The 21,485-nt window shown below is 43.6% G+C and overlaps 1 protein-coding gene across 1 annotated transcript; it reads right to left on the minus strand.

Annotated features, from left to right (window-relative positions):
• Positions 1 to 220: 220 nt before the first annotated feature.
• PPP1R36 (protein phosphatase 1 regulatory subunit 36) lies at positions 221 to 21,406 on the minus strand. Its single transcript, XM_083839111.1, has 11 exons — positions 18,139 to 21,406; positions 16,759 to 16,823; positions 15,303 to 15,383; positions 14,486 to 14,607; positions 14,297 to 14,366; positions 13,290 to 13,388; positions 9,688 to 9,828; positions 5,131 to 5,167; positions 3,642 to 3,838; positions 3,367 to 3,555; positions 221 to 2,117 (listed from the first exon to the last, which is right to left on the minus strand). The coding sequence occupies exons 1-11, from the start codon at positions 18,319 to 18,321 to the stop codon at positions 1,952 to 1,954; spliced, it is 1,350 nt and encodes a 449-aa protein (XP_083695237.1). The 5' UTR covers positions 18,322 to 21,406; the 3' UTR covers positions 221 to 1,951.
• Between the last annotated feature and the right edge of the window lie 79 nt (positions 21,407 to 21,485).

The raw sequence follows: 21,485 nt of genomic DNA on the forward strand, positions 1-21,485 counted from the left end.
AAGATGCTTTTGCAAGGATCCTGGCGTCCTGGGATGCCAATCCACAGATCAGAGAGGGGACAGTGTCACACTTTGAGAGACAAAACACTGCCCAGCCTTTAGCTTATAGAGAGCTCCTAATGCAGAAACCAAAAGGTTTCTCCCAAGACCATGAGAAGGAAGCTGTGATGTAGTCTCCCTTAGCTCCAGGTATTGGCCAACATCTTGCTGCATCATTCAGTAGAGAAACTGTTGCTGCAGGGCAGTGATACCACAAATGCCTCTTGAGTGTCCAGCCAGGTATGTACCATCCAGGATTCGCTCGTGCAGCCTGGAAAAACAGTTGCACAAGCTTTTGCCCAGCTGAGCTCTCAGGAAACCTGCAAATAAAGCACCATCTCAAAGTCTTGCCACCATTTTTCAGACCATGTGAGCACTAATCTGCCTGCCCAAAATGAATGCAAATGTATAACCTAGAAATGTTAGTTCTGAATAAAGTGTGCACCACTCCACGTCATGTCTATGAAGAAGACATAGCAGTATCACACACAGTTTTAAATTAATATTTTTATGTATTTTTCCTTCAGGAGAGAATGTGTTTTCTGCCCCACAAAATTCCTAAGAGATTATTTTTAAATATTTTTGCTTTGTACAAGAACAGATGTCTACTGAAAAGCTTGAGAGAGAAACTGCAGGCCACAGCTCATCCCATGATAAAAGGACTCACCTGACACATGGAAAACAAGCCTAGGCCACAATGCCACTTAGGTGTTAAAATAACGTGTGCCAGCCTAAGTGAAGAGACTAAATAACAGCTGTGAGCCTGCAGTTCAAATGTCTGTCTCAATAAGGTGGTGCAAGAACATCTCACGTAAGTGACCTAGTCCCTGGACTATTGGTAACTGCAGAAGTTTCTCACAATAATTTCAGTGCAAACCTTCATCCTTTTAAAGACTGACCCACACATTGCAAGGGAAAATTGTGCTGTTATTTTTATCTAGCAGAAATATATTTCACTGAAAAACTTCCAGACCATCACTGATGAAGCAAACTTCTAAAAATGCTGAAAATATTACCTCTCCGCTTTTCTTTCACTTTTTAATCATCCATTATTTTTTCACTGATTCTTATTGACTATGCAAAGGCCAGGTTTTCATCCTAAATTTTCCTCCTGATGCTAATGATTAGCACAGATATTTAGTCTTGTAGGTAAAGTGATACATGATTTCTTATCATGAATGCATTATGCTTCAAGATATTGACAACCCAACTGCATATTTTGATTTTGAACTTCTAAGATTTGCTTTTCCAATCATGTAAAATCAATGATAAAAATAATATTATATAATTTTAAAAAAATGCAAGTTAATAGATATCTTAAAAAACAGCATTCCACTTTGCAATACTCTTTTCACAATGAACCATAAATTAGTCTACCATTATCTGAGAACAAAATGAGAGATGATGGAAATCAAAAAAGGATTAAACTATATATTAAAGATTCAAGAGTAACTTCCTTTAAACGTACAATTCCAGAAGCTTTTCAGCTATAGTAAGTCCTGTCTCCTGATTGCTTTGCTAACCCTATAGAAAAAGAGGGTTGACGTTAAAATCAGTAATCATATTCGTCTGCGGGTGTCAAAGCACTTCCCAAAATAAGTCATTAAAAGTCTTCTCAGAAATGGTGCAATGAAAGCACTAAGATGAAAGAGGAATATTTAGTGACAGAACCAGGAATTACAGTCCAGTTCTTCAGTCACCCAGTACAGATCCTTGTGTGCAAAACTACCCCACTTCTGACAAATGATTTTGGCTTTTTAATCTGCAATTTCCAAATTATTTACTTAGCAATATGAAATTATGCCACTCAGTGAAAGCAGATACCACTTCTGCTAGATGCTCTGATTACAATCATCTTCTGCCATTGCTTTTGAGAATACAGCACTCTCACACTAAGCCTGTTTTGGGGGCTTCACAGAGGTGGCAGATTCAGGCCATTTGTCAGGACAGAGGAACAACTCCTTTGTCTTCCATGTTCTTGTTCTTGTTCTTGTTCTTGTTCGTCCTCCTCCATCGCCCCGTCAGACTTGAGCATACAGGAATTTAACTCACTACAGTGAGCTCCAATTATGCCCACCCTGTTAGAAAACATGGTGTTAATATGCTTGACATAATGAAGCAGAGGAAAATAGGAGAAAGGGGGAATAACCTGTAGTATTTAGAAGGTAAACCGGCAAGGAACGTTGCCTCCTTTAGCTGGACTGTGAGTAACACCCACTATGCCAAGATTATCTGCGTCCTCCAGGGAAGAACAAATAGCCACACTTAGACACTCAGCACCTTGCATACCATGTCATGTTTCTGTCTCGAGCATGCATGCACACAACGTGAATTGCATATGTCCAAGTGAAACTTAGCACTTCCTGGAAAGGTTGGCCTTATTGCACATGAATTACCGTGCTTAAGTTATAACACCAAGATGCTTAGGGGGCACCCAACTTCCAAAGCATGCACAAAACAATTACATGTGCATTTGTAGCAAATTTCACTTTCTGGGGAAATACTGGACTCACTGGTCGTGTGCTGTGGATAGGTCTGACAATTTTGCATGTAGAGTGTTGTAGCATTCATTAGATTGCCAGAATTCTGGTAGATCCAGAAAAACTAAGGCAATTCTCAAATTATAATTTCCAGGCAGAAAAAGATGACCTACGTAGGAAAGTCTTACAGGGAGCCTTATATACGCTTCAGCAGAGCAACACCAATTTACAGTGATCATATTTGCATCAGTTATTACATAAAAAGAATTGTAGTGATACTGCTGTTAACCATGGGTGGATGAAAAATGGAATATCTCTTTCATGGCATATCCAGGCTTGAAAAATTCTGTGTTTGTTTTGAATTGGTAGAAAAGGTTCTATCTGTACTACAATTTAAATTATATTTTTAAAGTGCAATACAGTAAAAAAAACAAACTTTGTCAGAATAGAATACATTGGCCATGTCAGATCAGAATGCTGAAGAAATAAGAAATTGTAATGAATCATAAGAGGAAAAAAATAAACATCCCATTTTGATTTTGAGAGGTTTGAATTTGTTTTTTGTTCAAATTTATTTCAACGTATATTTGCTTTCCCAAAAAAACTTTACAGTTTTAACAAAGCAGTATGATGGGCAGTGGCTGCTTTGCCAACAGTTAGCCAAGAGTACTTCATCTGCAACTTTCAGGCTCACTCAAGCCTCCTCTTACACTCCTCTTCCTCTCTAACTACTGCCTAGGCAAATCCCCCATCCAATGGCCCCTCTCCTGGTGAGGAAGAGCTAGCTGCCGGACATCCTTCCTACCAGCACTACCAGATCTATTTATGCAGAGAAATAGCCCCTCACTTGGTAGCAAACAGCTCTGAGAAGTCTGGCAGGTTGTCACACGAGCAGGGCCGCGGGTCCCTGCCCCGACAGTAGTGGTTCTGGGAGAGGTAATGAGCGCTCTCCTTTGGCAAGGGCAGCAGCGTGCTGAGCATGGGCGAGCGCTGGTGAACCATGCTGTTTATGGGTGGATGCTCGGCATGGGCTTGTCTTGAAAGAAAACAAACGCAGCTGTTATCTCAGTGTATTCGGACAGGGCACGTTATCTAAGGGCTCATCAGTATGTCAAACTGTACCTCTGACATGGCAATCTCACTGCATCTGCATCTGCAGTCCTCTTGCTTGCTTCCTGCAAGAAAACATTGCTCCTGTCTCTTAAGGTGGGATTGAACATGTCGGAGCAAAGAAGCTTGCCGATTTCTTCCCTAATCACTTGGAAGTGCTTCCGTCTGAACACAAGCCAAGCCACATAGCTGCAGAAGTTGTAGAAGCCCTAAATTGAAAACACAGATCGCATTTTCACTGGGAAAAGGTTCAGAATCTCCCCGCGTCCCACAGTGCAGGTTGGCACGACTCCATTAAAAAGTCGGCAACCAGTCTGGCATCAAACTTCACCATATATCACTGAAGATTTGAAAGCAGATTTTTTTTTTAAAGGTATGCAGACAGATGGGGCTAGAAACACAGTTAGCTCAGATGGATTTTGTCTTGCTCAACTCTGACCAATGTGGCTTAGTTTTGCTGCTAGAACTAAGGAGTGAACCTGGGATTACCATCCAGTTTCCTTCAATAATTAATGGAAAGAGACTAATGGGATGAGTCATTCTGTGGGGGTTCTTATCGTACACATCTGTCTCAAAAGGCAACAATTCACCCCCTTTGTCTGCATCGACTGTCAACGGAGCCTAAGGGCTTAGGCTGACAGGACAGCTATTGTTTGGGCAGCTGGAGTTAGACAAGATGATTCCCACCCAAAATGACAGCATTGTGATCACAGAAGATATTGCTACCAGATATGAACTCAGTGCATCTCACCGCCATATATCTGCTTGCTGCTTAAAAAGGAAGATCTAGCTTTTCCGTCCATTTTAACATTTGTGATCCCTGGCACAAGTTGAATCAACCCCCAGTAGATTGAGTCTCTACTAAGGTTCCTGAAAAGGTGGTCTCACTGGGACTACTGTGTATCCTTGGAATTGAATCCACAGTTCCCCTGTTTCAAGGAAAGGCTCCCCAGTTTGTAAAGTACAGAGTATAATTTGGGCCTAGCTGTTTTGTATTAATTTGCCAAAGCCCTGCTACATAGTGCGGGTCATAAATTGCTCATTGAGCTATGTGTAGCAGGCCGGAAAAGCTTGTTGACATCTAAAAACGTTGCCAAGCACAATGGAAATGAAAGACTGTGAAATTTCTTACCTTTAGAGATGAAATTGTGAGGCCAATGATGAGAAGAAAGCTATAGACCAGACCTCCCAGAGGGACCTCAGGCTGTGATGGGAACTGGCTGGGCTCTGAGACACAGAGGGACTGAAACTCCCCAGCTCAGGGCTCCAAGGGGGAAGAGGCTTGGGCTGAAGGGCAAAGAGTCAGTATTTTACAGAGACATTGTAATCTAGGCCCAAGAAGTAAAAGTTTACTGCAGGTACTACTCTGCCCTGCAAGTAAACCACCAGGAGGACCAAAAGGAAAGGAGCAGGCCTGTCTGCAGTACGTGAATGTGCGAGAGAGGGACATGGTCTGTGCTGACACTGTCAAAATCTCCATTTATCTTTGTGTCTTTCTTACCTCAAAGAAGTTCCGATCTTTCTGTAATGTTGTTCTCCTAAAGCAGTGAACAAGAGCACAAAATTAATAGCAGCAGTCATCCTTTCAGTTCTCTGAACAGAGCATTGAATATGACTCACGGGGCTGCTGCCAAGCTGGCATTTCACCAGGGCAATAAAGTTGTTGCTGGTAAATCCTCATTACTAGCATGCAGAGACCTACTGTCTAAGAGAAAGACAAGAATTCTGCGTTGCCTCAGAAGGAGAAAAGACAAAATATTGTGTGGCTCAGTTAATTAAATCCAACAGAACAAAGCTGGATGTTATGAGCAGGGGAGGCACCCCTACTATGCTATCTAGACTGAGCTCTCTGCTTGGGCCTCTCAAAAGTGGTCAGCTCTGATCTAACCCAGTTCCCACTGAAGTGAATAGAAAACTCTTCCTGACATCACTGGAAGAGCAACGAGTAGAGTTACCAAGGGCACAAAGCCAGGCCAATGCTGAGACAATATACTTGAAAACCAGGAAGGAGATGCCTGATGCATCTCCAAGAAGAAATGTAAAACATGTACGAAAATGACAAAGGGCCTTTGTTAAAGAAGCAGCAATTTGCGCAGTGGACGCCTGAGAGACGTTCTCACCACCCACTTGAGCCTGGGGATTCTCATGCAAAGCCAAATGACTGTCCTTCATGGAAGCAGCCATTAGAGTGGAGGGTGATGCACGCACCCCAGCAGCCACTCAGTTGTCCTGAAGCTGGCACGGCTCACCCTTGTGGAAGGGAAAGCAAGTTTTCTCTGCCAGCCTTCAGATCCTCACAGCCCCGCCAGATGCACAATAAACTCCATCTCTCTGTCAACTCACCAACTCCTGAAATGTCCCTTACCTTCCTGATAGCATCAACTGTTCCACACACTCAGGGTATACCCAGCTGCCATCACCCCAGAAACATCATTGCAGCCCCATAGCTCTATTTACCATCTTCTGACCTTCATTTATTGGTATTTTGATCAGGAGGACCACATATCTCCCGGCCCAGCTCTCACCAATCATACCCGTCCTGACATTTCAGCTGAGATCCCAAGCCCACATATTGTGCAAGGGAAAAGAAGCTTGACTCTTCAAGCATGGCACAGCCATCTGCCTAAGCAGATCTCCCAGATAACTTCAATGTTTTTGATTCCTTATGAATTCTGGAAAATCACAATATTCTGTCTTCAGAATATCAGAGCAGAGGAACCTAATGTGACCCCAGCTTTTTAAACCTTAATGTAAAAAACCCTGCTTCACCTTTAACATTAGATAGCTCAAGCATTATCTTAGAACCACTCCCCAGTTTAGCAGAGAAACCGATGCGGAGGCCAGCAACAGAAATTAGCAGCAATAATTAGAGTTAAATAATGCTAGGGGTCTCCACCCTTCTTTCCCCCAGTGCTTTACTTCCTTCAAGTAAGGTATTAAGCTGAGAGACCTGCTTGAAGTAAAGTTTCCTAAAATAAATGCTGAAGCAGGAGGCACCTCCCATGTCTAGGGCACAGTTGCTCATTACCTAGGAAAATACAGAAAGGGTTAGGAAAACATCAAACTTGCAACAAGATTCAGGACAGGACTTGTAAGAAACATGTGAATGAGTGAGCAAAGGGCATCATGACTTCCAGAAATATAATAACAGTGACTTCTTAGCGCTGTCAGGGTGACACGATGAATTCATGCATGGAAGAGGAGGACAGCGGAAAGGGCAGACGGTGCCGTAGGCATGGGGTTTGGATGTAAGGTCATGGCTTCAGACATCTACAAGAACTACTGTTCTATGTAGAGGCACACAGGGCAATGTTTCTTGTGCCATTTTAACAGCTCCTTTGACCACGGCTGTGACTCTAATTGCTCATGGATCAAGCTAGCATCAAGGATCAGTAAGGGCCGACTCAACTATTTGTGCCATCGATGCTTGCAGCTTTGGGAACACTCTGTATTTTTCCCATTATGACAAATACCCATAAGGAAACTGGCACCACAAAAAGGTTGCACAACCTCCATCAACTTAAAAGGAGAAAGCCAGACACACCTATTCCTTCCTCAGCGTTGGAGGCACAAAAGGACTAATGCTAACATACACAAATAACAGGTCTGGAGGAACTCTCTCAAATTCCAGTCTGGGATGGTATCAAGATAGGATTTTAATGCTGCATTTTACAAATCATGTAAATTGTTAAGATGAAGACGTTCTCCATCTAAGCCTTCCTTTTTAAGTTGGGAAACTTTTGGAGAAAGTCTTCACATGAAAAATCAATGATTTTATATGAACACATAGACATTTGGAAGATCTGGAAGGGTCATTTGGAAGATCAGTTTCTCCATATAGTGTAAGATTTAATTAAAATGTTGCTATGGTGAATTACAAGGAAAAGCAAAAGCTTCAATACCAGCATGAAAACATACTTGGGTTATAAGAAAATATAGTAAAACTGGGAGTGAGTTTTACATTATCAATAATTTCTCATCTTTTTAATCTAAACATTTTCCAGGTAAAATAAATAAATAAATAATCATCAAAGGTAGTCCTAGCCCCAGTTTCCATTTTGACAAAGGACCTTTTCCACCCAAAAGAATGTATGTTTAAAAAATTCCTAATCATCTTTTACAATTAAGAGTGTTAATCAGTTCTGTCCCTTAGCTCTCATATTTGGCAGTTCATATAATGGTCTGGGAGGCTCCAGATAACATTTAAGGTTAAACTGAGTCAGCCTGGAAGAGATTATATTTATGTAATTGCCGTATGCTATGGGAAGTGCCATACATTGTAACATGCTCAGCATTAGCCTAACTCTGAAGTCAGCTGTAGTCAGCTACCACCACCCTGCTATGAGTAACCCAGTCAGGTCTCTCTTCATACAGCACCTTACCTCATGAATGCTTTAGGACACAGCCCTTTTCTAGCCTTTGTGTTTTTACAGCCTAGACACCAGCGTCCCAACCCACTGCCAGCCTCTAACCCCCACTGTGATGGAAATATTAAAGAACACAGCTCCCTGTTTCAGCTCTCTGCTCTCACTCCCAAGCTGCTGTTGTTTTTGCCACTAGACCTGTTCCTTGCCACAATCCTGCACATTCCCATCCACCAGACAATGCGAGTGAGTGGAGAGGCAGCAGAGCTAACTAGCTCTGTATGCAGCACAGGCTGCTTTATCCAGCTGCATCCAGTCCTTGGATTCAAGTTGCTTTTTGCAGTACGTTCCTCAAAGTGAGTCTCATAAGTGCTGACATTAGGGCCACCCAACAGAAACAATGAAATGCTGTCACAACCCTCCCTATCCAACCAGCAAGAAGGTTAGCTGGATGCCTGTGCTTAGCAGAAATCTGGAAGCAGGCATGTGGCACACAACGCTGCTCCCAGATCTGCCCCCTGAAATACCAACATGCCAGGATGCTGAGAGAATGTGCAGTTAATTTTCAGGGTCCAGTGCCCTGTGGCATGGGGGCAAACCAAAATGAAAGCCCTGTGGGGACAGTGGTCTCCAGCTCCCCTTTGCCTCCACTGTTTCATAGGTTACCTTCTCCTCTTGGTTAGGAGGAAACCCAGGTTCCTCCAGCCCCAGAGAGCAGCGAGGCTGCTAGGAGCTGTGCTGCAGGAAGACAGGAGAAGGATTGTGACTCCTCTGGAGAACTGGCAGCAGAGTTTCACACCAACGGACTTTGAAAAAATGTGCCTGAAACTGCTCTGAGAAAATCCTAGTGACTGGCTACTGCCCAAAAAAAGGAAACATGCATACTTGTCTCCAAGCCTCATCATTCCCCTAGTTTCTCTGCCTTTTAAAACACCCTCCCATTCATTTGTACCTTCTTCAGTTTCTTTTTAAATTTCCACTACAGCTTTCTGTTCCTCTCGGTCCTTAGCCGGATCTGTGGCATCTAAAGAACTACTGGTCTCCACCACTCTGAAAAAGCCATGCACCATCTTCCCTGCTCAGAGGTAGGGTCCTACGTTTCCAATGCCCACAGTCCCTAAGCACAAACTTTTTTTGTCTATAGTCCCTTCACTTGCTGCCCTTCAGAAGCATGGTCTCCTACACTTGCTATTAGTCTTATTCTATTTCAGACCTGGCATAGGAGGAAGTTTATGCAGGGATCACTGGCAAACAGCAGGCACATAACCATTTGCCTCCAAGGTTTAGTAAGTCAAAATGGCACAGGTGAGATCCATAGCCGGCATTGCTTTTTGCACTGCTGGATTTCACACTGAACCCATCAAAGTTTCCTGCTGTGTGTATCTAGCAAGCCTTCTGCATGCCAGGGCTAGAGCTTCCCAGGCTGGTATTCAGAACTCTGCTGCAACTTGCTGTGGCCGAACCAGTTGGCAACAGCTCACCAGAAACACTTCTGGAGCCAGTTACCAGCTAGAGCAGCTGGGAGATGGGGACACTTCTCTGTCTTGTTGTCCCTTTGTCCCTGTGACTGTTCGACTGTTCGAGACGTTACCTCGGGCTTTCACTTGTGTCACCCAAAAGGGGCCTTGGACTTGGGATGCTGTGGCCCTTGACATGGCAAGGGTCCCCAGAGGGAAGAGCTTTCCTTGGCTTACTTTCCACTAGGCGAGTGGCTCTGCTGTGCCATGCCTCTTCCAAGGATAAAGTTACTGTAAACTTTGGCAAGGTGAATCCTGGCCACTGCTAACTTCGCCAAAACATCGTCCATTTCTTTATTCTCCAGAAAAATCATAGTCCTGTTAAAAAAAAAAAAAAAAAAAAAAAAAAGGAGATATTTTAGAGAGTGGATGCATGGTTTTCAGGCACGTAAACCAGCACACCCCATGGCACCACCGTCAGGGGACCCCTCTGCAGCAGGGCTGAGTTCAGAAGCTTCCAGCACAGCTCTGCAGTGCTGGTGGGGCCACCAGGCCTGGGGCTTGGACCCAGACAGTCTCCCTTGCCCTACAGAACTTGTAAGCTCTGTGCCCACAGCCTCTCAGGTTGCCGTCTTTGATCCTACATAGCTTACGAACCCTTTTTGCAGCCTACATGAAAGCCCTGGAGGTGCATTTAGATCTCTCCAGGCACAGACTCTGTCATTGGGCAGCCTGAAGCAGTGGGTCTGGCTCGTTCGGAGACAGCACTTACTTCTCTTCAAAAAGGCACACGAAGCGCTTTTGGGATGGCCTCTAAACAGGAACGGCTGACACCACAAGCCTGTATTTTAAACCACTTCAGATCAAACGCTAAGGAAATGCCAAACCAAAGAGCTTTCCATTTCCTCTGCTTCCCCTGTAATCCACCCGACTGTCTCCCAGGGCCTGGGAGCGCTACAGGCCTAAAAGTTACCAGCCTCCTTTCACGCTCGGGAGAGTTGTTTTTATCTGTCCCATCCCTGATGGCCTCCAGCTCTAAAGCTTCCTGCATGACCCACCTTTAATAATTAGGACAATTACTCTGGGCTTCTCAAGGATAATTGCTAATAAAATTCAGCAAATTTTCCTCAAAAGACATGAAAGGGTTGGAAGCAGAAACAGATAGAAACTAAGGGGGGAAGAAAATGCAGGACAGAAATAATAGCCCATGTTCCATTCATGTCTCATTCACTACTGCTTAGTTTTTGTTCTTAGAGTCACATATTTCAGAGGTGAATACTCCCAGGCTGTCTCCAGTGGGGCAATGCTTCATGCCCACTGCTTTGGAAAACTGTTTTGTTGCTTTAGAGGTTGTCTACAAGATCTTCCTGAATCTAGAGCAAGCCAGGAAAACCCAAATCTTGGATTTACCCAGAATCAGAATAGCATCAAGGGAAGATAAGGTCACAAGAAGCCAAAGATGTCCAGATTCATGCTGTTTTTCTCTTATAGGAACTCCTGACATAAGAAACTTTAATGCACAGAAGCAATGACTTCATAAGCAAAGATGGTCTTAGATGTTTTCTTGAGGCTCTGTGCACATGAGTACTTCTACACTGCCTAGGTTCAAGACAGTTGAGCTATTCAGCCCATCAAGCCCTGTGAACAAAGCAGTCACAACAGATGAGTTGGGCATCTCTCACAGGCAGCCCAAATGGCAGGAACTCCAAAAGCACCAACTAGGAGCAGGAATGAATGTTTTTTCTGCATTACTACATTAGCACACAGGGTCTGCAAGAAGAGCAGCTCAAGGACCGCACAGTCGTTGGATGTGTCCACCATACAGGAACATCAGGCTGCTAAAGGACTAGGCAGATCACCAAGCCCAGTCTCCAAGCAATCTGTCTGTCAGTTTAACTCTGAGCAAATTATAGGTGTCACTAACCAGACACATGAAATGGTACCAGCGTGTCTTGCCTGCAGTCTGTCTCTACCTGTGGCACATAGCCAGTACTACACAGGAAAGCAAAAAAGCCTCTGAAATTAAATTACATCTAGGAGGAAGGGGAGGGAGTTTTCTTCCTGAAGAAACAACTAGCAACAGCCTTGAGCATGGGATTTAAGTGGGATAAGTACAGGAAAACAAATGGCTATGCAATCTTCTTTCACATCCTCTCAAATACATCAGCATATCACATACCCAAGGATTCTTATCACAAGTGGAATTTTCTGTCATTATGATTTTATTATGTGGTTAAAAAATCCCTTTCACAAGCTCACAGAGCTCCACCTTCAGAAAAAAAGTATTCTCCCCTGCCCCCATTACTTTCTAGTAGAAGACTATTCCAGAACTTTAGTCCACAGAAGGAAAAAAACAGTCCTTGCTACTACATTTGATTTGAAATATAACATATACCAATTTCAGAATTAGACAGAAACAAGGGGGTCTTGAACAGGGAATGAAGATGCAAAAATTTTTGGTAAATTTTAACATTAAGTAAGATCTAAAATTGACTTTTGTCATTTTATTTTCCTTCCTCGTATTTATACTTTGGTAGATCAACATCCTGACTTCCTCCTTCTGCATGGTAAATGTCTCTTCTTTAAGCTTCTCTGATGTTACACTGCATGCAGCTAATCCTGGCAAGCAAGCCACTTCCCTTCAGGGGAGGCAATGAATCTAAATAAAACACTGTTACAGAATTTTTCTTTGGGAAGCTCAGAGATGGTATATATTTCCCACCAAAAGGCAGCAGTCACTCTGTGAGCACTGCATGCCATAACACAGCAAAATGTCTCTTCTGGCAGAGTTTAACCAGTGTTTATAGCTGGTAGCTACTAATCAGAGCCCTCTTGACCCAGGAAACATAAATCTGTATGGCAATAGATCCAAACTCTTCTTTGTTTCAGTCTGTTTCTGTATTTGCCACACCAGCTGATGATACGAACCATGCTGAGATGCCACGGCCAGTGCAGAGTCCTCCTTGTCCTTTACCAGCCAAGAACAAGGGGATCATTCTGCAAATTTCAGCCCAGATCACTTCAACTGGATCTAGAACCTTTGTGTTCCAAAATATGTTTTTGGTTTTCTTTATTTATGAAATATTCCTTGCACAATGAGAATCTGTCAGTCTATAGGTGTGGAACAAATCAGTTCCTTAAGGCCAGCAATCCTCCAGCAGTCTTTTCTTCAATCCAGATAAATCAGCCCCTGTGTATATCAAGGCTTCATGAATTGTGAAGTAAGTAATTATCAGGTGTTTTAATAAAATAGTCAATCAATTCTCAGAGACTATTAAAGAGTCCAGCAAATCATTAAGGGTTCTTATAATCATGGTTTGTAACTCAGTAACACTTTCTCCCAAGGCATAAAACTCTCTAACACAGCAGCTCCTAAACTGTTCCTCTGGCATCCCCACTTCCACTTTGCAAGGTAGCAAGTGTGGTCACACACCCTTGCTTGGAAACTGCTTTCCTAGCATATATTTCTCATGCTGTAACATGTTTCTAGCACTGAAGAGTCATCTGAGCCTGCCTTGCAAAGTATTTAGAAATGGAATCTTGGAGCAATGTGACCCACAGCCCAACTAAACGCCCAGCACACTCAGCTGTGATTCGGAGGTGCTCTGTATTGCAAGCAGAAATGACGGGATGCTAATGCTGTTATTGGGAAATTGAAACAGGGGATGGTTATTCGATCCAGGGCACCCACACAGATTTAACATTTGGGTAGTAGTAATGATTTATTCAGACTGCAGTATTATCCTGAGGAGATAAATACCCAGGGCAAAGCCTGGGTATTTACACACTTAAAGTCGGGCAAGCTCTGGGGACTCACAACCCTAATGTCTTGTACTCACGAAATCAAGGATGTGGTTTCCTTTTCCAGGGCAATTTTTTCCAGGTAAAAAGATAAGTAGAAAAGCAGGGCCATGAGGAACTCATCTAGTTTTTTATTCCTAAATGAAAGGTAGAAATGTCACTGGGAAGTCTGTAGGTCTGCAGATATAGACACCACCAGACCATTACAACAAAGAACAAAGTCTCTGCTCAAGGGCCTGCATTATACCAAATATCAGCTGTGTGGTTAAGACCCATTCAGAGTAAACACTCCACTCCACAATGGGACTTTGGAGGCTTTTAGAGAAATACTAGCAGTGTCCAAGAAACATGCTGAACAGTGGATTGAACTGGGTATTATCAGACTTACTTTCTGCAAGCACATTTTCTGCACTGAACATGCTGAAAAAGCAGCATTTGCATTCAGAGGAAGACAGGAAAACTGGGACAACTGGGACACCTCTCCCCTTGTCAAAGGACAGTATGACTAAGGTCCAACAAAGTCTACAGATACATTTCTAAATGAAAGGCAATGCAGCCAGTGTATGGCCCTGGCAATCTCAGGGATACGCCTGAGACGTGATGCTCTGCCGGCTGACTCCTTGCTTTTAGCATGTAGAGAAGTACCACTGATAAGCAGCGGCAGCAATTAATGAGCTCTGCAGCTCTGAGTGGAACCGCAGCTGCACAAGAAGGTAGCCCAGATGCCCAGTCGTGTTAGGGACTCACAGTGCATGCAGTGTTGCGGATGCTCTGGCAAACGTGGAATTTATCTCAGTGTAAGATGAATAACAACCTTTGGACATTTAGGCCCAAGTTCTTGGCTCTCTTTAGCTAACAGAGTGGAAGGCTTCCAAACAAGCGATGGGATTATTTCTCTGAATGCCAAGGTTAAAATTTGGTGTTATTTCACACTAAACTCCTCTTCTAAGCCTCTGATATTTCATACTCTACTTCTCATAGACCGTAGTCTGTCCACTACCGGACACACACACATAATTCTTGAAACAAATTGTACATAACATACCCCATAACTGCTGCAAAAGGTAGCATGCGCTCTGACTTTCTTTCTTCTTCTTTCAAAAGTAAAGCAACATCTGAAAACACAGAGGAGAAAATAGTATATCCTCCAAAAAAATGCTAGCTGCTAGTAGAAATAGTTTTCTGATTTCTGTGGGCAATGCCTTGCTGATACAAGATACCAACATTTACTCACATTTGACATCATCCAACGTCACATATTCATGTTGTACCCACTTTGAGAGCTTATGGATTTTTTCCTCTTTGTCAGCCAGCCTTTTTTCAGGGAGCGTTGCACTGCATTCGTCTTGGAAGATGCTAGTAGTTGACCAATACGTAGCATTTAAGGACACTATTAATTCCAGTCACAGAACAGTCACATTATCTACCTGGTATGCACTTTCCTCATTGCACACAATTTCAAAGGGCCAGGCAGTGAAATGTGTTTGGCAGATAGCCTGAACTAACTTTCAGCTATTATAACCACAAAACAGGCTGGGAATGTTAGGAGAAATAGGACATTTCACCTCCAAGCTTGCTTCTGAAGTTGCCCTTTTAGTTGCTAATATAATAAATTGCGACTATATTATTTAGATCAAAGAGGTTTTAAGTAATGGATGAAAGTCAGCTACACCGTGTTGTGAATTTATAAAATTAATAATAATAATAATACTTTAATCTTTGAAGTACCTTACAAAGATGAATTAATTACCTCACAATACTCTTCAGAGCAGATGAGAATTATTACCTCTTTCTGAGTGATCTGGAAACAGCAACAAAGATGCAGAACGACTTTACCAAACTCACAGCAGGCTAGTGCCTGAGCTAGCATTCAACACCAGGCATGTCTGGCCCTGTTTTTGTGTTCAGACCACTCATCCGCCCTATTGAAATGACAGGTGGCTCCCTGTTTCACGTGTTTTGTTCAGACATGATCCTCAGACAATGGATGAAAATATTCCCACCCAAATAATCTTGTTCCTTCTTGGGCTAAGTCAGTCGGCTTGACATACCTCTTTAATGTCTTGACACATATTTCCCGAAAGCAAGTATTTTTTCCTTCCTTAAGGTTTTCCTGAGATGTTGGACTGGAGCTGAAATAGAGAGTGTGAGCATGCAGTGGCATGAATTTACATTTTTAGCAGCAGTGCAAAAAGGTCAACATGCCATGATACACAAGGAATATATATTTCATCCTCTAACTGACACTAAGAAAACATCTGGGTCGTGCTGAGGTCCGCATGAGACATTGCTTTCAAGAACAGAGAAGCAAAAAGTATGGAAGGTTCCTCCTGCTCTGTCTCCTGCCATCATAAGCACTGCATCATGTAAACCCTTCAAGTCACCCATGTCTCAAGTGGCTTCACCCTCCTGCTCTTGTCCTGACAACGCCAATGAATAGGGACTTTCTTCTAGTTTCCAGCCTAAATGTATTCACAGTAGCTTAATGTATATACGCTCCTGACCTTCAGCTCAACTACTTCTTTCTCTTCTTGTAGGGAGACGGAAGAGGGTTTTATCTCACAAAAGAGATTTTAAATGCAAACTGCTGAGTCCCAAAGCTTGTCTTTGGGTTCACCAAGGGCAGAGGCAGCAGACGTGGCTGGGAAACTCATTCCTGTCCCGGAGAGCACTGGGCAGAGTCAGCAGCATCCCCAAGCCCATGAGAGAAGCTGGCTGATGCTGCTGAGACTCAGACCATGAAAGGCACCCACAACAGCCGTGTGGTCAGGGAAGAGGTGAGCAGCCCAGCTCTGCCGTGACGAAGGCTTGGAAAATGACAGCAGGGCAGGGAGGCAGCAGCAGGGAGCGGGTGACTGACCCAGCTGCACCACGCTGCGCTGCACCGTGCACTGCCTGCCCTGCGTCTGGGCAGAGGGCAGCAGAGGATATTGTTTCTCCCCAGTGGTTAAATGTATGGAAATTTTTCAGGCCAGATGAAGTCTGAATCCACAGCTGCCACACAAATTCAAACTGCAGGTACATGAGCTTTCTCCCCTGCAGAGCTGTGGGTTCCCAAAAGGTTTGCAGTCCTACAGTGCTCACTGCCATGCGCGGCCAAACATAATGCAGACAGCTTCAGTCTGCGGACTTAGTGGACCTCCACCTGTGGATGCCAGGGATGGCATTTAGCCCTCACTTTCAGCACTGCTGCTGCACTGCATGGCTTTCTGACACAGGGCAGGACTTGCCACACACTTTTAGCAGTCCCTCTGAAGTGAATTCATCTTGAAAGCAGTACAGAACAAATACATATTTCTGTTTTTCTCCATTACCATGATGGGATAAATGCCACTGAGTAACATTTAAGAGCTCCAGTCTCGATAAATATATATATATATACAAATACATATTTGTCATGGAGTTGATTTTCAGCCAAAGCGATGTTAGACTGATTTTGCCTTACTTGGAATAGCTGAATCAAGGCCTTAAACCTGCACAATCTGAAACCAAACAGAATTCTTTTACCTTGCAAATTCAAGTGTATTAGTATCATCTTTCCAGTACCACACGCCTGAAGTTAGTTTTATGGTCTGCAAGAAAACAGCACGCAGGTTACATGTCAGAAACACAATGCTCTTGTTCTCAGCCCGGCTTGACAAAATATTTAGAAAACGAGCATTGTGTATATTGCCCATTACATATCTTTCTTAAAACTGCTTTATAAATAAGATAAACACTAATAAATTTTATCTTATAAATAAGATAAAACACACACACACACACATATACATACACACACAAAAGATCTATCCTTATTATGTCTTTCAGGTTATTAATTAATAATAATAATAATAATAATAAATACTTGAAAGTTTGCTAAGGAACATCAGTTCTTTGATTGCCAGCGAATTAATAAAGACTGAGAAATCAAATGGAGCCATGCATTACACAACACATCACTTTTATTTGGTTTTGATAACATTTATGTAATTATAGTGACTAAGCACCAGGAGAAAGGAAATCTTTGTTTAAAAATAAAGAAATGAATAAATGAGTTATGCACTTCACTGATGTCCTGAGAACTTTAAGTCAACACCAGATAGACCCGGCAGGAGACACTGAACAAAACCACCAATAACAGGATTTTACAGTATCCATACATTCAAAAAAATCTATACAAAACCAAAAATCCCCTAAAAAATAAATAGAGATTAATTAGCACCTTTCTTAATTAACAAAAGACACTTGCAAACTCCTAACTGTTTTTTTGCAGGTCACCTTTAAAGTAAAATCCATCTTATTGCTGAAATCCTTCTGCCTAAAACTTAAACCAGGTGAAAGCAGGCTTTCTGTGAACTTTTGCCTGGTGTCATTCAGACAGACAGCAATGCAAGTCTCAGCTTCTTGCTCAATTTCATTTGGTAGTAGAACGCCAAAATAATTTTATGTCAGCAGCCAGCAGCCCGAGCAATGGTTAAACCACAGAGAGGAATATTAGGAAACCGTGGCCATAATCCTTTGACAGAGTGGTTATTTAAACTTGTCAGTTTTAGTCTTCAGTTCCAGCTTTCGAATACTGGTTTACAACTCGCAGAAGAAAAGGCCCACACAAATGCAACACCTTTACATTAGACACAAGGGGTTATGAACTGTGAACGAAAAACAGAAAATGTGGTAGCACAGCAGAGCAGTGCCTACCACAGCAGGACAGCAGGAGGAAATACCACCGCCATGTCTTACAAATACAGCTCGGTTCTCACTGACATGATGGCTGAAGGGCTGCCCTGCCCACCCTGCTCCCTCCCCGGCCATCTCAGGGGGTTTCCCGCTCTCCCCAGGACCTGCTGCAGAGGCAGAAGTGGGCCGCAGGAACAACGTGGAGCTGGGCGAGGTGGGGACACTCACCGAGATCATGGTGCTTGCCTGGGATGTGGCCGGGGCGCTCAGGCCGGCTCTGTTTACAGCAGCGTCCCGGTGACGCCCGGGCGTCCCCTGGGAGCTGCAGATCCCAGCACACAAAGTGCCCTCCGGCCTGCTCCGTGCGCGGGGACTCAAGGTCCACATGCTCAGCTCCTTCTCACCAAGCATCTTCCCTGGGTAACTTTTCAGTCAAAACAGAGAAAGGAAGTGTCTCCTGTGCAGCGCCACCTCAGTGGCCGCTCGTTTGGGCCTACAGTGTCCTTTGAAGGCAGCGAGCTGCAGAGGTGCTCCTGGTCACTGGCACAGGATGGCACCCATTCCCCCTGCTGTGGGCATGGATGTCTGCACCACACCTGGAGCATTACACATCCTTTAGCTTGGGCCTTTACAAGATAAAAAAGTGTATCTGCTAAGTCACAAGTCTCCAGTGACATGTCTCAAGTCCCTGTGCAAGCAGGCAGCTCCAGATTTGTGAGTTCCCCCTGCAAATAATTCCCATACGGTAAGCCAGGACGCTGAAGGTCTGAGGGAGGGTTTTTGATCTTTGGGATTCTTTGAAGCACTGCTGGGCAAGCAGAAAATCTCTCATACTAGACATTCACAGTGGAAAAGTGTTGTGTATAACTGGTACCGCTTAGCTAGCACCCAAAATTGGTATGAGTTATATCAACAAAAGTACTTCCTGCTGGTAGAAGGCAAGTCCCCAAGAAGGGTGAGGTTTTGTGTCCCCAAGAAGGGTGAGGTTTTGTGTCCCCAAGAAGGGTGAGGTTTTGTGTTACAGCTAAGCCAGCCTAAAAGCTCGTTGTTGATGGGAGAGGCATTCTTGCTCCCATCTAACTTTTCCCATCATTTATCTTCGTGTTTATTCTATACCTTCTCAGGCCCCACAGCAAGGCGGCTACCTAAACTGTCAAAAGAGTAATCCAGCAAAAATAAACGAGAAGTTTTCTGTTGAGTTAGTGCTTCGCATCGGTTCAGTGCAGTCAGAGAGGGCCAGAGGAGATGCAGATAAAGGTAAAGGGGCAGGAGCACAGCTCTCAGTAGATCAGATCAGCTATGAGGTGAAAACCAGTCACAGTCTATGAAAATTTTCCCGGTACAGCTACACTAAGTATCTACTCGGAAGCAATGAAAATACCTGATCTAAGACTTTTAGACAGATCAGCTCTGTAAGACAGAAATAACATTTCCTATGCTTTCAGCTCTTACAGGTGGCCTCATTCTTTTTTGTGATAGTTTCTAGCTATGGAAAATACTCCTGAAAGCAGCACTAAGATGTTTGTGAGCACATGGAAGAGCACAGGGACAATACAACGTGGGGGAAGAGAATTTCCATGAAACAATCTGCTTCCTGTCCCTAGCTGCCCCCCATTGCCACAGCTGTCCAGACACTGCATCTTTTCTCCTGTAGGTACTCTTTAAAGGCTTATCCATGCTAACAAAATTAGTCCATGAATAGCTAAGCAAGAATCTCAAATCATCCTGAAAATTCAGCTGACTCTGTTCTCTGCGGTCACCCCCCCATTATATATTTTTTTTGACAATCATATTGTGTATGTTGTGTTTCCAGTTGCTATTGCAGGCTGCCAAGTACATATCCATGACTTGGCAGCCAAGTTACATATTTAAGAGGATGAGAGAAGCAGGTTTGAGAGCGACCTCAGATCTCACTCACGGCAGCCAGACAGCACTGCAGAAATAGGCTCTCATCAGGGGACAGTGGGAGGTATGGAATTAATGGCTCATCAACAGACTGCTTGATAGAGTGGGGCTGTCATCTGCCTCAGGGGACCATCAGCCCACCTCTGTTCCAGTACAAGTCCTGACAAAAGAACCACCCAAAGTAACGGACAAGTAGAAGATTCTCAGGAGACAGGACTACTGCTTTACCAGGGTTGGGAGCAAATTGGCACAAAAAGCCCAGAGTAAATACAGGAATAAACTAAAACTGAGAACAACCTACAGGGAGCACAACTCTGAATGGGAAGTCTGGGGCTGGGAGCTAAAGAAAGAGCTGGCTAGGCAGGCAAGGAAGGCTTGGGAATTGGAGAGGCAGACAGGTGAGGTAGGGGAGATGAAGACATCCAGAAGGGATTTGTGGGCAGTGGGACAGAACTGGCTCTGGACAAGCTATGAGGCTAGAACAGACAACAGTGCTGGGGGGACCCCGAGACTGACGGCGTTCCCTGGACAGGAGACTTGGCATATTCAGACACAGCACTCTACTTAATTAAGTGCTCACTGGAGGAGATCGGTTCACTGCAGCTACTTAATGCAGAGCTGAGCACCAAACATCCCACCCATGCTGATGGCCCAAATGGATATCAGTCTAAAAAAAATTAAAAGCCTGGCATCGTGTCGCAAAGGAGATTAGTGTCTGCTGGATCCCTGCTTCGGCTGTTGCAAAAGTTGGAAGCTATAAAGTGGGTGAGCCAGAAGATTACAAGAAGTGAAATTAAGGTGTAATGGTTGAAGCAGTTGAAGGCTATGTGGGAAACTGATTTCCATATGGGCTTCAGTCACAAAATTCCAGGCAAATCACTTCAACCCGCATTTAAAGCTAATGACCATTATTTGCATGCTCTTTTCTTTCTGAGCAAAGGGCCTTGGCAGGACTGAGTATCCACAGCTGTGACCAAAGCCAATGGGAACTGTACTTAAACCTACAAAAAATGTACTGAGCTGAGTGCCTTGGCATTTCCAGTGGAAGAGCCCATAATAGGAAGAAGGTGTTCTGCTTTTATAGCTCCCGTGTCACGTCTCAGGGGTGAAAACTGTCATGAAGCAGTCACATGTGATGGCGATGAGCTTCACAGGACACTCCTTCAGAGGTGGGGCTGGCCAACATACGGTAAAAAAGGTGTGCATTGAACTGGGAAATATTACTTTTTTACAGAGCCCATGCTGCCCGTCCTGCGCACTGACTGAGGTGCCCTATAAAAAACATAAATAAATATGTTACCATGTAATTAAAAACTGGGTTATGATACATAAGCAGAAAGAAAGCAAGAAATAGGATTGCTCAGATGGTCATAATTCCAGCACTTCATACTTTCTGAGCAACTGACTTTGCAGTCTTAATAGCCCTTCTTTTAATGTTGTTTCTTGTGGTGTTTGTGTCCATGTGCGTCTCAGTAGCTGCAAACACTCAACAGTACGCATATGTAACCATTCCTTAGGTATATCTAATGTTTAATTCAGATATCACACCCAGAAAATAAACACATGCATAAACTCAAGAAAAATATCACTGACTCACCAGCCATTCAGAGTCATTCACCTCTTTTCTGCCTCTTTTTTTTTCTTCTCGCTGTGTCAAGTCTCTGTCTTCC

The sequence above is a fragment of the Anser anser genome (genome assembly GCF_964211835.1).
Source record: "Anser anser genome assembly, chromosome: 5".
NCBI classification, from domain to species: domain Eukaryota; kingdom Metazoa; phylum Chordata; class Aves; order Anseriformes; family Anatidae; genus Anser; species Anser anser.